Source organism: Carya illinoinensis, chromosome 15 (assembly GCF_018687715.1).
Source record: "Carya illinoinensis cultivar Pawnee chromosome 15, C.illinoinensisPawnee_v1, whole genome shotgun sequence".
Lineage (NCBI taxonomy): Eukaryota > Viridiplantae > Streptophyta > Magnoliopsida > Fagales > Juglandaceae > Carya > Carya illinoinensis.
The window spans coordinates 5,639,673-5,653,680 of record NC_056766.1 but is presented as its reverse complement, the minus strand read 5'-3'; the positions used below and the strand labels follow the sequence as shown (position 1 = coordinate 5,653,680).

Sequence of the window (14,008 nt, the reverse complement as noted above, 5' to 3'; positions counted from 1 at the left end):
AAAATATATTTAAAATAAAATAACAGCTAACAATATATAAAAAAAAATATGAAGATTGAAACTTTAAATCCTATTTATTTAATTTACGTGTATATTTTTATTTATTTTTAATAAATTATGCAACACCACGTGAATGAGAAAAAATGAGCTTGTGAAAAAAAGTCAGGGAGGGAAGCCACAGGATATTTATCAACGGGGAGACCAACAGGCCTCAGTCTACTGAGCTTTACCAAGATACCATCTTTTTTCCTCCGTCACGAAAATGAAATATGGCGGTGAGACTATTCTTATTCCCTACCTTCCATGAAAGGACGCAGAGGGGGAAGTAATAATGGTGGGTTGAAGATAAGTCTGCTCAATGCATGAGCGATGGTTAAAAACTGGAATTTTGAGTTTGTACCCTTTTCATTCTTTTGGAAAAAACCTCGATCTTGTTCTCAACAGAAAACATTACTGGATATTGCCCCAGCATCTATCCTAGTTTATAAACAGAAATTGTGCTTTTGTAAGGAATCTCCCAAGTCCACCCAAGTCAACGTTGATAGTTTATTGCTCAAAAGCCCATTCTCTAACACAAAGATTTCCAGTTCTCCTAGCACTTTGTTTTGAATTAACACAAAGTTTGAGGATATGGGTGCGTCCTTTTCATTTCCGAATTCCGTTCGGTTTATCTTCATCCTCTTCTTCATCGGTTTTTCAATCGGTTCAGCCACTTCCTCATGTCCCATGGATCTCAGCCATGTCGAAACCTTCCCATGGAACATTTCACAGTGTCAACAGCCTAATGGGAAACACTGTTGCCTGACCCTTCTCAGCCTTCTTGGCGTGGGAATTGCCCAGTACCTCAAAGACACCTCCATGTTCGGACTCCCTGATGCAGCTTCTTCATCTTCTTGCCTTTCCGATCTCCAAACCAAGCTCGCCACCTTGTCCATCCAGCCCTCTTGGGTCCCTATCTGTTTTAAAAATTCAACCCAGTTCGTTGCTAATCCTTCCCTTTGTGCTGGAATCATGACAACCCAAGATTGGACTAAAAAGCTTGGTCCAATGACTGCATTGGACGAAAATTGCCGGGGAGACATGAACGCGCTAACTCGGTGTGGCGCCTGCCTGGATGCTGGCATGAAGGTGAATTCCATGTTGAAACGTCTTGACCCGAATGGCACAATTTGCTTAAACTTTGTACGCTTATACACTGCAGGGATTGTTAACGAGTTCGGTCCAAAGGATGTAGGGACTGCTTCTTGCATTCTAGCCTTGCCATTGTCTAGCTCAGCGGACAAGTCATCAAATCATTGGACCAGAAAAACTTCAACGTTGTTGATTTTTGGATGCTTGGGTGTGATTATTGGTCCATTGATTACCTTTATAGTGATCATGCTGTATAAGAGATGGGACAAGAAAGAAAGGAAAAATGGTGTGCATGAAGACTGTGTGAGTAGTTTCAAAGCGCGCGTGTTACCCAACACAGGTGCAAAATGGTTTCATGTATCGGAGCTTGAACAAGCCACCAATGGATTTTCTCAGATGAATTTAATTGGTCAAGGCTCATCTGGGATTGTGTACAGAGGAACTCTTGCAGATGGCACTTGGATTGCAGTGAAGCAAATTCTTGATTTGCACTCGAAAGGGGAAGAAGAGTTCTGCAACGAAGTCGAGATCATTAGCAAAATAAGGCACAGAAATCTTCTTCCTCTTCGTGGTTGTTGCGTTACAAGCGACACTCTTAAAGGGAATCAGAGGTTTTTGGTTTATGATTTCATGTTAAATGGTAATCTTGGCGATCAATTGTGCATTTCTGGAGCTCGTGAACATGGTAGGAAGAAATTAACATGGCCTCAGCGCAAAAATATAATCCTTGATGTGGCCAAGGGGCTTGAATACTTGCATTATGGAATCAAACCCGCCATTTATCACCGAGACATAAAAGCCACCAACATACTTCTAGACTCGGAAGTGAAAGCTAGAGTGGCCGATTTCGGGTTGGCCAAGCAAAGCAGTGAAGGCCAGTCTCATCTCACCACCAAAGTAGCTGGCACTCCTGGTTACTTAGCACCTGAGTATGCTCTCTATGGGCAACTAACAGAGAAGAGTGATGTTTATAGTTTTGGAATTGTTGTTCTTGAAATCATGAGTGGAAAGAAAGTGCTGGAAACATCAAATTCCACAGTGACATTGATCACTGACTGGGCTTGGATGCTTGCAAAATCAGGAAATGTGAATGAAATTTATGATGAGTCCATAAGGGAAGAAGGGCCAAAAGGTATCATGGAGAGGTTTGTTCTTGTTGGAATGCTTTGTGCTCATCTTATGGTTGCTTTTAGGCCTAGTATATCTGAGGCGCTTAAAATGTTGGAGGGTGACATTGATATTCCTAGATTACCAGACAGGCCATTGCCACTTGGTCACCAGTCATTTAGATCTTCTCTGCAGCAATAGTACCTCAGGTCCTTAACAAGTGAGAGAGATCAAGGCTCAGCTCAAGCAATAGATGCTTCCTCTAATACTTTTAACTGGACTGCTGTGTTTTTATACTTTTCAGGGAAATTTGAAGTTGGTTTTGAGTAATGAAATCATCCTAACAATGGATGCTTCCTCTAACAGATCTTTGTTGATGGCACGGCAATGACATTGCAGGGCATGTAATCAATTGACAGGAACGGTAAGTTTTAGACATCTGAAGCGACTATAAGAACAGCTTCTGAATAATACAGAGATAGGAAGGAATAAACTGTTGGACTACCTTTGGGTTTGTCCTTTGTTATTGAGCAATGTGACAGGTAACTTGCACAAACTTCGTAGGTCTCTGTGTGAACTACAAAGAACTTTACTTTTTTTAAGTGTCTTTTAATTCATATGTAATCAAACAAATGGAATTTATTTTTTATAGATTAATGTTATATACAATCTTAAATTGTCTAAGTTTTGCACATTCTCTCACTGAAAAAAGTTAGGCATGCCTTTAAAAAAAATAGATTTTTTTATGGAAGTCCTAAATTTATCTAGACTTTTTCGAAATGCCCTGCATCTAGACTATACAAATAATTTTCTTTTTCATATTTTCTTTCTATATTTCCAATTGACATTAGGCATCTCTCCATATGAATGAGGGAACTTTCATTCAGCAGGGACTACTGTAATTTATGAATGAATTTGTAGGACTATTTTCATTCGTTAATGTAAAGGTGACAATTCGTATTCATGTAATGTTAAGTTATGGACATTCAACTATATGAGTCAACTCAAAGATGACACATTAAAGTTAAACGGGTCAAAATTTTAAAATCTAACACAATCAATTTTAATGACGGGTCGTGTCGTGTCGCCCGCTTTGATTTGTTTAATATTTAATTAGAAATTAGTCATTTTAATAACGGGTCGTGTCGTGTCGCCCGCTTTGATTTGTTTAATATTTAATTAGAAATTAGTCAACACAACACAATTTATTTTAACTCATTTCATGTAAATGGTTTGATGTAACATGCATAATTCATTTGACCTGATTAATATAATTTTGTATAAAAGTTAAAATCTATATTTATTAAAATCTTAAAAAAATAAGACTACTTATTAAGAAAAAATATTAATATTTCATATTTTAATCTATACTAAAACTAATATTATAAACACAATAATAAAAAATATGAACATAGTCGTATAGATCCACAATTACAATCCCAACAATAAAACATAAGTATATTGAGAAATACTAATAATAAAATTCAATAATAATAAAATTATAATTTTAAAATAAAATCTAAACAAGTTATTGCAAATTGATTTTAGGTTAAACAGATTGACCCGTTTTATTATAGATTAACGGGTCAATCTAAATTCATTTATACCAAACCCAAACCTATTAATTTTACGTGTTTTTATGTTAGATTCATGAATCGTGTCATATATTGTCATCCCTATATTAATATATCAATCCAATGGCACGCACGAAATGTGAATAAATACACAGATTTATTGAGAAAAGCTTCGAGTACTCTTGATTTCTTGAGACAATCGCTCGTATCATATTCTGATTATACAAATCTCTGGTTCATTTACATATTTAATCTTGGCCAAGCACCGTCTAAAATTGTTACATTCCTGATTTAAAATGGAAGAATAACCTTTAAAAACAACAAATTCGCACAACGCTAACACAATTCTCTTCCAAACCACGACCTTGCACTAAATTCTGATTTGTGGTAAACTTTGATTAATTTGCTTACTCTTCTCTTCCTTTCAGGTTTACAATAGTAATGTTTCTTTTTTCAAACATTTCACTCATGCACCATGTCAGGCATCCACTCCCTTACGTGCCACCAATCGCTAGCTCGCGTAGGGCCATGTCACCCAGATCAGCTGGAGAGACCTAGCCTTATCATAGAAGTGCTAATAGGGCATAAGTATGTGGCTATGAAGGTTAATTATTGACTTATCAGGGAGCTTATAATAAATGACTTCTTTATCAAACTGTCGATGATCCATAATTTTAAAACAAATATGAGTGGATAAAGTTTTCTGCCACAGTCTGTAATCGTCTACACGCAAAAATGGTCATAAATTATAAAAATCTTACATCTCTAAGATATACTCGCCTTCCCTTTTGGGTACAATGTCCATATGGTACTTGAAACCAAAGAGGAACGGCAAAAATGAAAGACAAGATCATCATAACCTTGGTTCCCCACTCAAAGCCTTTTTGTTTTCGAGTCACTTTTGGAGAGCGCCATCCCAGAAAGCTTGTTGATCTCATACAACAATCCAGCTGAGAACAGGAAACTGCAGCAAAGAGAACGTTAAATATTTCATTAACATATGTATATCTCCCAGTCTCAAAATTTCAACAGATGTTCTAAACTCAATTGATTTTGTATACCACCCCAGTTCATCTGCTTGGCCTTACTTTTCTAGAATGTAGCATGTTGTAAGTTGTAACCCCTTTTGTTCAATTACTAATACAGAGACATTGTTTTGTTGCATTTACAAGGACGTGAATCTATTCATAATCCAGGATACGATTGCACATAAAATGTGGATTAGGACATAATCAACAGCCAACAATTTTCCAAGTCAATTTAAATACAGACTTTCACTCTTTGCAAGGGCTCCATTTTATTCTTTTCTACAATAACTAACTTCTACATTATAGATATTTCTAAGAACAAGTAGTAAAATCTATTCCCATAATTATTACATACCATGTTGTGATGCAAACTCGATGGACTGTGCTAGCAGCAATCAGAGCAATGGCTTCTGCTATAATGACTGCAAAAAGATGTAAACAGGACTGGTTCAGTTATTCTTCCAACAATACTAGGTCTACTATCATAAGCCTACAAGTGACAATTGTCTGTACACAGTATTGCCCCCCCCCCCCCCCCCCCTTTTCTTTTTCCTGACTGTATGCGATTTTGAAAGTAAGCCCAGCGTTCTATTTACCTATCAAAAAAATGCCATTGAATCTTCATGTGATTATTAAAATTGTTAGAAAGTTAAAGGCCCCTACAAAACTATTAGAAATAACAATAATTTGGATGAAGTTCAAGCCCCTTACTTTTCATGGCCAATTTCACTGGACCTTCAGTTGCTATTAAATGCATATGCAAAATACATTTTAGTTTTTTCCCTCCAATAGTATATTCAAGGAAATGAGGAATGTGTAATACATGTTAGGAAAGAGCATTAATGGCAAATCAATATTGAAAAACTGATGACAACATTAATTCTCAGCCTTTTGAATTTTGGGACAATTTCATCCTGCAAGGGTATCCTCTAGCTGCTTTCCTACTCATCGCAAGTGGGTCAAACTGGAAACAAACTTATAGGTCCGGTGATCATAAATACAAGGATTCAACAGGACAAATTCAATTATTTCACACAATTCTTCTCGAGTACTTGGGATCTTAAAAATTCTAAAACTTAGGAACCAACTGGCCTCAACACGAGCAAAAAACAACCGGAGCAACGGTCCGAAAGATATATTGAGAAAAGATCATATACATAAGGGTCTTCATGCTTTAAAAATCTTTTTAGTCTGTATGTGTTACTATTATTCTAATGAATCTGTAGAGTATGTGTTTGAATGGTGTTTGGATGTTGGATGAGATGAGTTGAGACGAGACCATCTTGGAAACCAATCAGGGCTTAAGACGGACTTGAGCAACATTGCTTGAACAAATCTCTTTGTTTTGACAAAAGAAACAGCATGTGTAGGAAACTGAAAAGGCTCCATTCTATATCACTCAGAAGGCTTTCATAATATTATCTCATTAACAATAAGATGCACAAACAATATACAAAGATAAAGCACACTCACCAGCACCCCACCCAGTCTTCATGCCACTTGTTTCCTGGAAATTTCCAATGAACTGCAGGAACAGCACCAATCAATACACACACATACAGACACACACACACCCACCCACCCACCCACCCACCCCAATATGTTCTACCAATTATTTGAGTGATACACAATAAAGACTATGCATGCTCAGTTTTTTTTATTTGTGGCGAATTAAGGCAATAGAAACCAATTTATTCTACAATGTAGAACAAAGAAAGTAAACACACGCATTCATGATAAAGCAACTACATCTACTTAACTACACGAATATGCATGCATGTACTTATATATAGTGCGGCAATAAGCATTTTATTGTTTCCTTTCTTAAACATTCATTCAAAATGCCGCAGCATGGAGTCACACTTCGCAAGAACAATAGGGTAACAGCTTTCTAACTTGTGTACAAAACAAAAATTTTGCAATCAACACCATTGTTTGTTTTTGATAAGTAAAGCACTCTTAGTTTTTTATTAATTTGCAACGTTTATCCCACCATCAAAATTATTAGTATCAAGATGAACAGAATTTTTTTTGATTAGTATCAAGATGAACAGATTAGCAGGCAGAACATGCATGGTGCACAAATCTCATATAATTAACAGATCAAAATATATTGATTAGCGTTTCTGCCATAATTGATATTTCAGTTACATATAAAAAAACATATTGATTAGCATTTTCTATCCCATCACCCACCTCTATAATCTGTTACTTTGATATTAACTAAGAAAGTGGGATGGACCTTGTAACTAAATCTCCCATTAAGATGTGATTCTGAAAAGCGCCCATGAAAACGACAACACAATTAAATCTTTATTTGATGAGTAATAATAGAAGTCAATTAATCTCTTATATCTTTTAATTGTAAAGTTGGATTCAAATCAGAAATAAATTTGGTTTCAAGCGGATACACCAGTGTGATATTGTCCCTCATGAAAACACAAACGCCAATAAGGAGCTTCAGAACTCACTGTTAGCAGCACGAGAAATAGAAGAGAACTGGTGAAGCCCCCAAGTATGGTGAACAGCTCTGACGACGCTAACTTCCCTCTATACACTTCTTGAAGCGAGAGAATGACTGTGAACAGAAGGATGGAATAAAGCATAGAACTCCCTGGCCCCGCCATGGACTTCGGTTTGCAAAGATAATCAACAGAAAAATCACACACATCAGTCAATGACGATCAACTATAACAAGCAACTCCAATATTAGTAGAACAAGCCACAACAATCACGAAAAAGGGTTTCAGACCCCATAGAGTGCCACAGATATGAGATTTCACGCAATAGCTTGACAATTATATTCACTTACATTTTTCTCGGAACCAAACAGGGTTTTCGGCGAGGAAGAGCGAGAAGGATCGTACCTCCTAATCCCAGATCCCCTTCTCTTCTATATTAAGAGGCTGTTTCGAAATTAAGCGGGATGTAGGGGGGTACATGCGTCCAAGAAAATAATGCGACACAGACGGCGTCGTTTGCCAAAAGAAAATCTTAATTGATTTAGCAAACGGCGTCGTATTTGTAAGATTCCTCCCTCCTCCGCAGTAATGGAGTCGGGTGAAATGGAATGGCCAGAGTGCCCGGTGTGCCTCCAGAACTACGACGACGGGAGCGTTGTCCCACGCGTGCTCGGCTGTGGGCACACGGCCTGCGAGGCATGCCTCGGGAACCTGCCCCAGAGGTATCCACAGACGATTCGCTGCCCGGCGTGTAACCAGCTCGTCAAGTACCCTGCTCAAGGCCCATCCGCTCTGCCCAGGAACATCGACCTCCTCCGTCTCTGTCCTCCTCAAAACCCGAATCCCACACCCCAAATTCAAAACAAGGACCGCTCCCAGAATTACGGTGATCGCCATCAGTTCTTACCTCGATTTTGGTCTGAAGAGTTGTATTCTCTTTGGAAGGATTGGGTCCTCCCGTACGAGTCCGTTTTGGTTGAACCAAACGATGAAGACGAAGGCAAAGGTATTTGTCTTGTGGTACATGGGAGGACTGCGTCTGCTTCTTCATTGTCGATTCGAGGCGGGTTCAGAGAGAACCAAAGGGTGAGTCTTGTACGGATCGTTTCTTTACCTACAGTGAGTGACTCTTCTGTGTTTGATTATAGCTATGTCGCGCGGATTATGAAATGTTTGAGTGGAATGGAAGAGGCAGAAAGAGATGAATTAGGTTTGATCTTGAGAGCATCTTTGGGACAACAGAGTGGGATGCATAAAGTTTATGGCTTGTGGGGTGATTTGGATGGTGGGTTCTTGGATTTAGTGTGTGAGAGACAGAGAGGGAATTTGTTGGAGAAGTTGGGTGACTTCAGTAATGGGGAGGGTTTAACTAAAGATGGGATGTCCGTTTTCTCGCTGGTCGGTGCGGGAATTTGTGAGGCGGTAATTAGTTTGCATTTGGAAGGGTTGCTTTTGGGTAGTTTGGATCTTTCATGCTTTGCTTTCGACAATTTCAGTCGTGTTCATGTTGATTTGAGTGGGGTATTGGTGGCAGGAATGAAGGTGCATGAGAGTGTTATAGAAGCCGTTTCTGGTAGGTCAAGAATTGATGATGATGCATTGGGAGTGATTTTCAGTAGTTTGTTAAAAAGCAAGGTTTTTTTGAGCCCGGAGCTTTTGCTTGAGTTATTGCAAAAAGAGGGCATTGCAGTAGAATGTGGAACCTCAGGTTATTCGTTAAGTTTTAGCTCAGATGTTTGGTCATTAGCTTGTGTGCTAATGATCGTTATGCTTGGGAAATCATTCACAGAACTGATTTCAGAAATAAGCATAGAAGGTTCTGATTATTCTACTTTTCACATGACGTGGGTGGAGAAAGTTAGTTCTTTGTTGGAGAAAAATTTGGGTTCAGAATATGACCCATCCAGTCAGATCCTTCGTAAATGTTTGAATTTGGATCCAGAAAGTCGCCCACGTGCAACTGATGTGAGAAGATGCCTAAGGGAAGTGTTAATCAAGCCTCAATTTGATGCCTTAGGTGGTCTTGAGGATGTAAAAGGGGACAGAACTTTGCATTGCTTGATGCTTGGGAAACTGTGTCGGTTGCCCACTAAAAGTGCAGAAAAATACAAAAAAGATAGTGGGGAAGATATTGATCAAGGTGATGAGGGGGTTGACCGAAACTTTGTTGAAGTTCTCTCTAAAGGAGTCACCAAATTTAAAGATCTTCAGGGCCATCTTGATTGTATTACAGGTTTAGCAGTTGGAGGTATGAATTGTAAATGGATTTTTATGATTCCAAATATGCTATCTCAAGTTTATTCTCTATACTAGACAAGAATCCATGCATACCCATTCAGTTGTTTTGACTGTTAAGACTTCCTTAAAAAATCTGGAACTTGAGAATTAAGATGTTTGCAAATGGGCACAGGGTCGTGACTGTGAGGTTTCTTAGTTCCCCGTACTTTCTATGATAAGTGGTGGACTATATTGGTGTCTGTAATTATGGTGAAAGTGTGGGAAAAGCTACGTGGGTCTTGGTGGTTCTCCTTTATTAGAAACATGATGAATCAAAGGCTTCTAAGTAGGAGATCACCCCACCTTTCTTTATTTTGCATTCAGAGCTTGGAAATTTTAATGAAACTCTTACATGGATACAAATTCAAGCTTTGAGCTTGGTTTTTAAGCATAATCAGAATATTCTACTTCAATATAATTAATCCTTTAAGGTGTGAAACTGTGACTTCAAAGTGTCGAAACTTTTATGTGCTCGCAGAAAAAGGAAAATGAATAATGTTGGATCACTGTGGTGCTTCACTACTTTTGTTGTTTCAAGTATATTGCTTTCAATGACTACTTTCTTCTGATCTTGTAGGGGATTTTCTGTTTAGCTCCTCATTGGATAAAACTGTACGTGTATGGTCTTTGCAGGTAAAGACTAAAGGCACAGTTTTTGAAGTAACCAGTTTTACTACTAGTTCAATTTGTAGGAAATCATATTAAGTAATTTATTGTACTTTTAGTTTCCACTTAACTTTTTTTATCAAGTAAAATTTTCAGTTGTCTTAGAGTTAGACATGTAATATTCGGCATCTCAGTCTAGTGGATTCAGTAAGTAAAGCCCTATAAAATAAAATGAAGTATTGGCATATGTTTGTCTACTTTCTTTTAGTGATGAGTTCTTGCACATTTATCTGGGGCACTGCCTTTCCAGAATGAAAGAGAGAGTTGCTAACTTGGATATGTGAAAGCTACAACATAATATTAGAACCATTTTTTGGGATTTGCTTTGCATTAATAGGAAAAGTTTCAACCTGAACAGAAGGCTTATAATGGGTCTTGATGGTGCCTGCATCTGTGCTGATTGCTTTTTTACGTGAATTTGAAAGTGTGTTTGACCATTTAAGTCAGATCCTTTTTCGGTGTCTTGCAACTCTTGTCTTTAGCTCAGGAAAACCATGTATAATAGCAGGAGTCATGTTGCAAAATAAAACTTATGAAGAAAAACTTATTGGTGCTTAGTGGTTGCTAGGTGTATTCTGTGTATGCTTCCTGTCTATCCGGGCTATGCCTTTTTCTATCAATAAAGTTTTACTCTTTTTTTTTTTTCAATAAGTATCAATAAAGTTTTACTCTTATATAAAAAAAATTATTTGATTTATTTTTTATTTTTAATCTTATGTTTAAATTTTGGTTATTGCAATTCTAATAATTTTCTTTGGCATGTATATCATGCAGGACTTCTCTCATGTACACACATTTAGAGGTCATGAACATAGAGTCATGGCTCTAGTTTATGTGGATGAAGAAAAAGTGTGCATAAGTGGTGATAGTGGCGGTGGTATATTTGTCTGGAGTAGTACTGTCCCTCTAGGGCAGGATCCTTTAAAGAAATGGTATGAGCAGAAAGATTGGCGCTATAGCGGTATTCATGCCCTGACCATTTCAGGAAATGGTCATATCTATTCTGGCAGTGGAGATAAAACGATAAAAGGATGGTCATTGCGGGTGATTCCTTGTATTATCATGTGATATGTGATTTTGCATATATATTTTCAATGATATGTGAAGATGTATGAACTCTATTTTTTTTTTTCTTTTTTGGTCTTTCCCAGGATGGCACTCTATCATGCACAATGATTGGACATAAATCAGTCGTTTCCACTCTTGCAGTATGTGATGGGATTCTTTACAGTGGAAGTTGGGATGGAACAATCCGATTATGGAGTCTTATTGATCATAGTCCATTAGCAGTATTGGGGGAAGATATGCCTGGCAATGTGACCACTGTCCTGGCCCTTGCTGCTGATGGGCACATGCTAGTTGCAGCTCATGAAAATGGATGTATCAAGGTTTTATATTCTCAAACCTTGCAGGGGCAGGGTTAGTTTAGTCATTGGGTAGTTTGACATCACCTAGATGTGAATTTAGACTTTCAAGATGGTCATTTAATAGCCTGTCTAAAATAATTAGTTATTCCATTTGTCAAGATCCTAAAATTGCCTTGTATACATTCAAAGAAAGTTAGGTCTAATGAACAGATGGGAAATTTCTAGCACTTAACATAAATATTTGCATTTTTTTTTTGTTTTTTGTTTTTTGTTTTTTTTTTTTATACTGATGGACTTCATTGCTAAGTAATCATATGCTTTTGCCACTCCACTCAGGTCTGGAGGAATGATGCACTAATGAAATCGACAAAATTACACAATGGTGCTATATTTACTGCTAGTGTGGAGGGTAAATGGCTATTTACAGGAGGTTGGGACAAAAGTGTCAAAGTACAGGTATGCATAAAAGAATTCCAGATGCCACTAAATATTACAGAATGAACTCTCAAATGTAGCTGATCCATTGTTGCTGTTGGCTTTTTTTCACCCATGAATTTGAGTTCTTTTCTGGGTTTTTGAGACTCATTAACTTAGTATTGACTTGTAGGAATTATCTGGAGATGAGTTTCAAATAGATGTCATACCAACTGGGTCCATCCCTTGCGATTCTGTAATTACAGCTTTGTTTTGCTGGAAAGGGAAGCTAATAGTTGGTTGTGCTGATAGGTCTATCAAGGTATGCTACATTTTATGCGATATAAATTTACGAGAGACTCACACTTCAGGCATTCTTTGGCAATCTATAATAGATGTAAATATCTTCTTTTTTTTTGATGAATTATATCTGTAGATATTTACATCTATCATCTATGATAGATGTAAATATCTACAGATATGTACCTACATTTTTTTCCTGGATGACCATAACGAATGTTCTTGGTTTCTGATTATTTTTCCCTTTGTGGAATGTGTCCTCTAGAAACTAATCAATATGTTACATTTATCTGATCATGAAATTTCATCATAACTCTACACACTTTGTTATTTCTCTATTTTTCTTTTTCTCTGTCTCTCTGTCCTTTTCTAATTGCTCATATTGGAGTTTTTTTATTCTGCTAAAATTAAATATCATTTGAAGAAATAGTCCTTCCATTTTGGTTAATTTGCTGTTCAAGAGAAAGTCTTTAGACTATCCGTTCAAAGGAAAGACCTTGAGAGAGAGAGAGAGAGAGAGAGAGAGAGAGAGAGAGAGTTAATACTACATAGGAAATAGAGATGGAAATGAATACCCTGAGATTTTATTCTTAGCCCGTGGTAAGAAACAACCAATTTCATTGTTAATTTCTTGTAGTTTGCTTGGAAAAGGAATTCAAAAAGGAAAAAACTATCTGAGCTTTTTTATTTCAATAATTTTTGGTTGAGATAAGCATTCCATATAGCCATTCTATTGAAGATTCACATTTGATTTTGCTACATATTAATGCTAAGTCACGAAATCTTAATTCGATTGTCCCAGGTGTATTATTATGGAAAGTGATCATAGTGGCACCTAGTATGCTGTTGTTTCTTTTCTTTACATCATCGAGCAGTGCCAGCCTCAGTTCTTTGCAGTTTCATTGAGTTGCTCAATTTCGGTGTCATGCTGGATTTGTGACTCCCAGTTTGACTCTCCAGGTTATTAAGTCGAATGTGATCAATGCACTTCGATCACTAGATCCGGTAGGTTTTAGCGTAATACCAGGTTCTGTAATTATTTCCACAAAATATATTAAGATGTAAGTGTGAGGTATTTTTCTCATTCTGAATTTTATCATTTCCAGTCACACCGGTTAATGTGGGGCATTTTAAATGGCTTCCAAATTAAATAGAGATCTTCTTTGATTGTCTAACCAAATTGGATATTCCAATTCTGGAGAGAAATAGACACTTGTAGATTCTACAATGCTTAATGTTGTCCGAAAGTTGCCGTAAAGGATTTCAGGCAATATGGACTCTACATGAGCATTAATTGCTATGCCTTATCTCTCTCTTCATTGGATTATCCAATTTGGTCAAGCAATTCAATGTATCATTGGTGGCTTCTTATGTCAATCACTCAGTGAAAAGTCACATAAAATGTATCACATGGTGTGACTGAGGATTATAAAATTTCAGGATGAATAACAAACATTCCTCTATTGTGAATATGAAGTGTACTACGAAAATAATTGAAGATTGTAAAGACTCATTGGCGGGATAGTTGAAAATTAGAAAAGATCCATGTTGCTATTTTTATACAGACTCCCTCTTCTGTTTCACCCATGGGTGAGCCCCCCTTTCAAGCTTCAAACTCTCTCATTAGACTTTAGATATTTTTATTCTTTTTCCTAGGGGTGCTACCCGCATATGCGGTTGCG

The 14,008-nt window shown here is 37.2% G+C and overlaps 3 protein-coding genes across 4 annotated transcripts; 2 read left to right on the top strand and 1 right to left on the bottom strand.

Annotated features, from left to right (window-relative positions):
• The first annotated feature begins 207 nt into the window (after nt 1-207).
• On the top strand, nt 208-2,918 carry LOC122295663 (probable receptor-like protein kinase At1g11050). The gene has a single exon (XM_043104746.1). The coding sequence runs from the start codon at nt 631-633 to the stop codon at nt 2,437-2,439; it is 1,809 nt and encodes a 602-aa protein (XP_042960680.1). The 5' UTR covers nt 208-630; the 3' UTR covers nt 2,440-2,918.
• Nucleotides 2,919-4,441: 1,523 nt separating this feature from the next.
• LOC122296315 (protein KRTCAP2 homolog) lies at nt 4,442-7,786 on the bottom strand. Its single transcript, XM_043105906.1, has 5 exons — nt 7,653-7,786; nt 7,312-7,470; nt 6,314-6,365; nt 5,196-5,262; nt 4,442-4,776 (listed from the first exon to the last, which is right to left on the bottom strand). The coding sequence occupies exons 2-5, from the start codon at nt 7,465-7,467 to the stop codon at nt 4,686-4,688; spliced, it is 366 nt and encodes a 121-aa protein (XP_042961840.1). The 5' UTR covers nt 7,468-7,470; nt 7,653-7,786; the 3' UTR covers nt 4,442-4,685.
• Nucleotides 7,787-7,861: 75 nt separating this feature from the next.
• Nucleotides 7,862-13,890, top strand: LOC122296313. 2 transcript variants are annotated; one of them, XM_043105903.1, is made up of 7 exons: nt 7,863-9,550; nt 10,157-10,212; nt 11,020-11,289; nt 11,397-11,633; nt 11,949-12,068; nt 12,220-12,348; nt 13,129-13,890. In XM_043105903.1, the coding sequence occupies exons 1-7, from the start codon at nt 7,891-7,893 to the stop codon at nt 13,147-13,149; spliced, it is 2,493 nt and encodes an 830-aa protein (XP_042961837.1). In that variant the 5' UTR covers nt 7,863-7,890; the 3' UTR covers nt 13,150-13,890. The 2 variants fall into 2 exon arrangements, with proteins under 2 accessions (XP_042961838.1, XP_042961837.1); XM_043105904.1 differs by lacking the exons at nt 11,949-12,068; nt 12,220-12,348; nt 13,129-13,890 and having other exon boundaries at nt 7,862-9,550; nt 11,020-11,299; nt 11,397-11,540.
• The last annotated feature ends 118 nt before the right edge of the window (nt 13,891-14,008 follow it).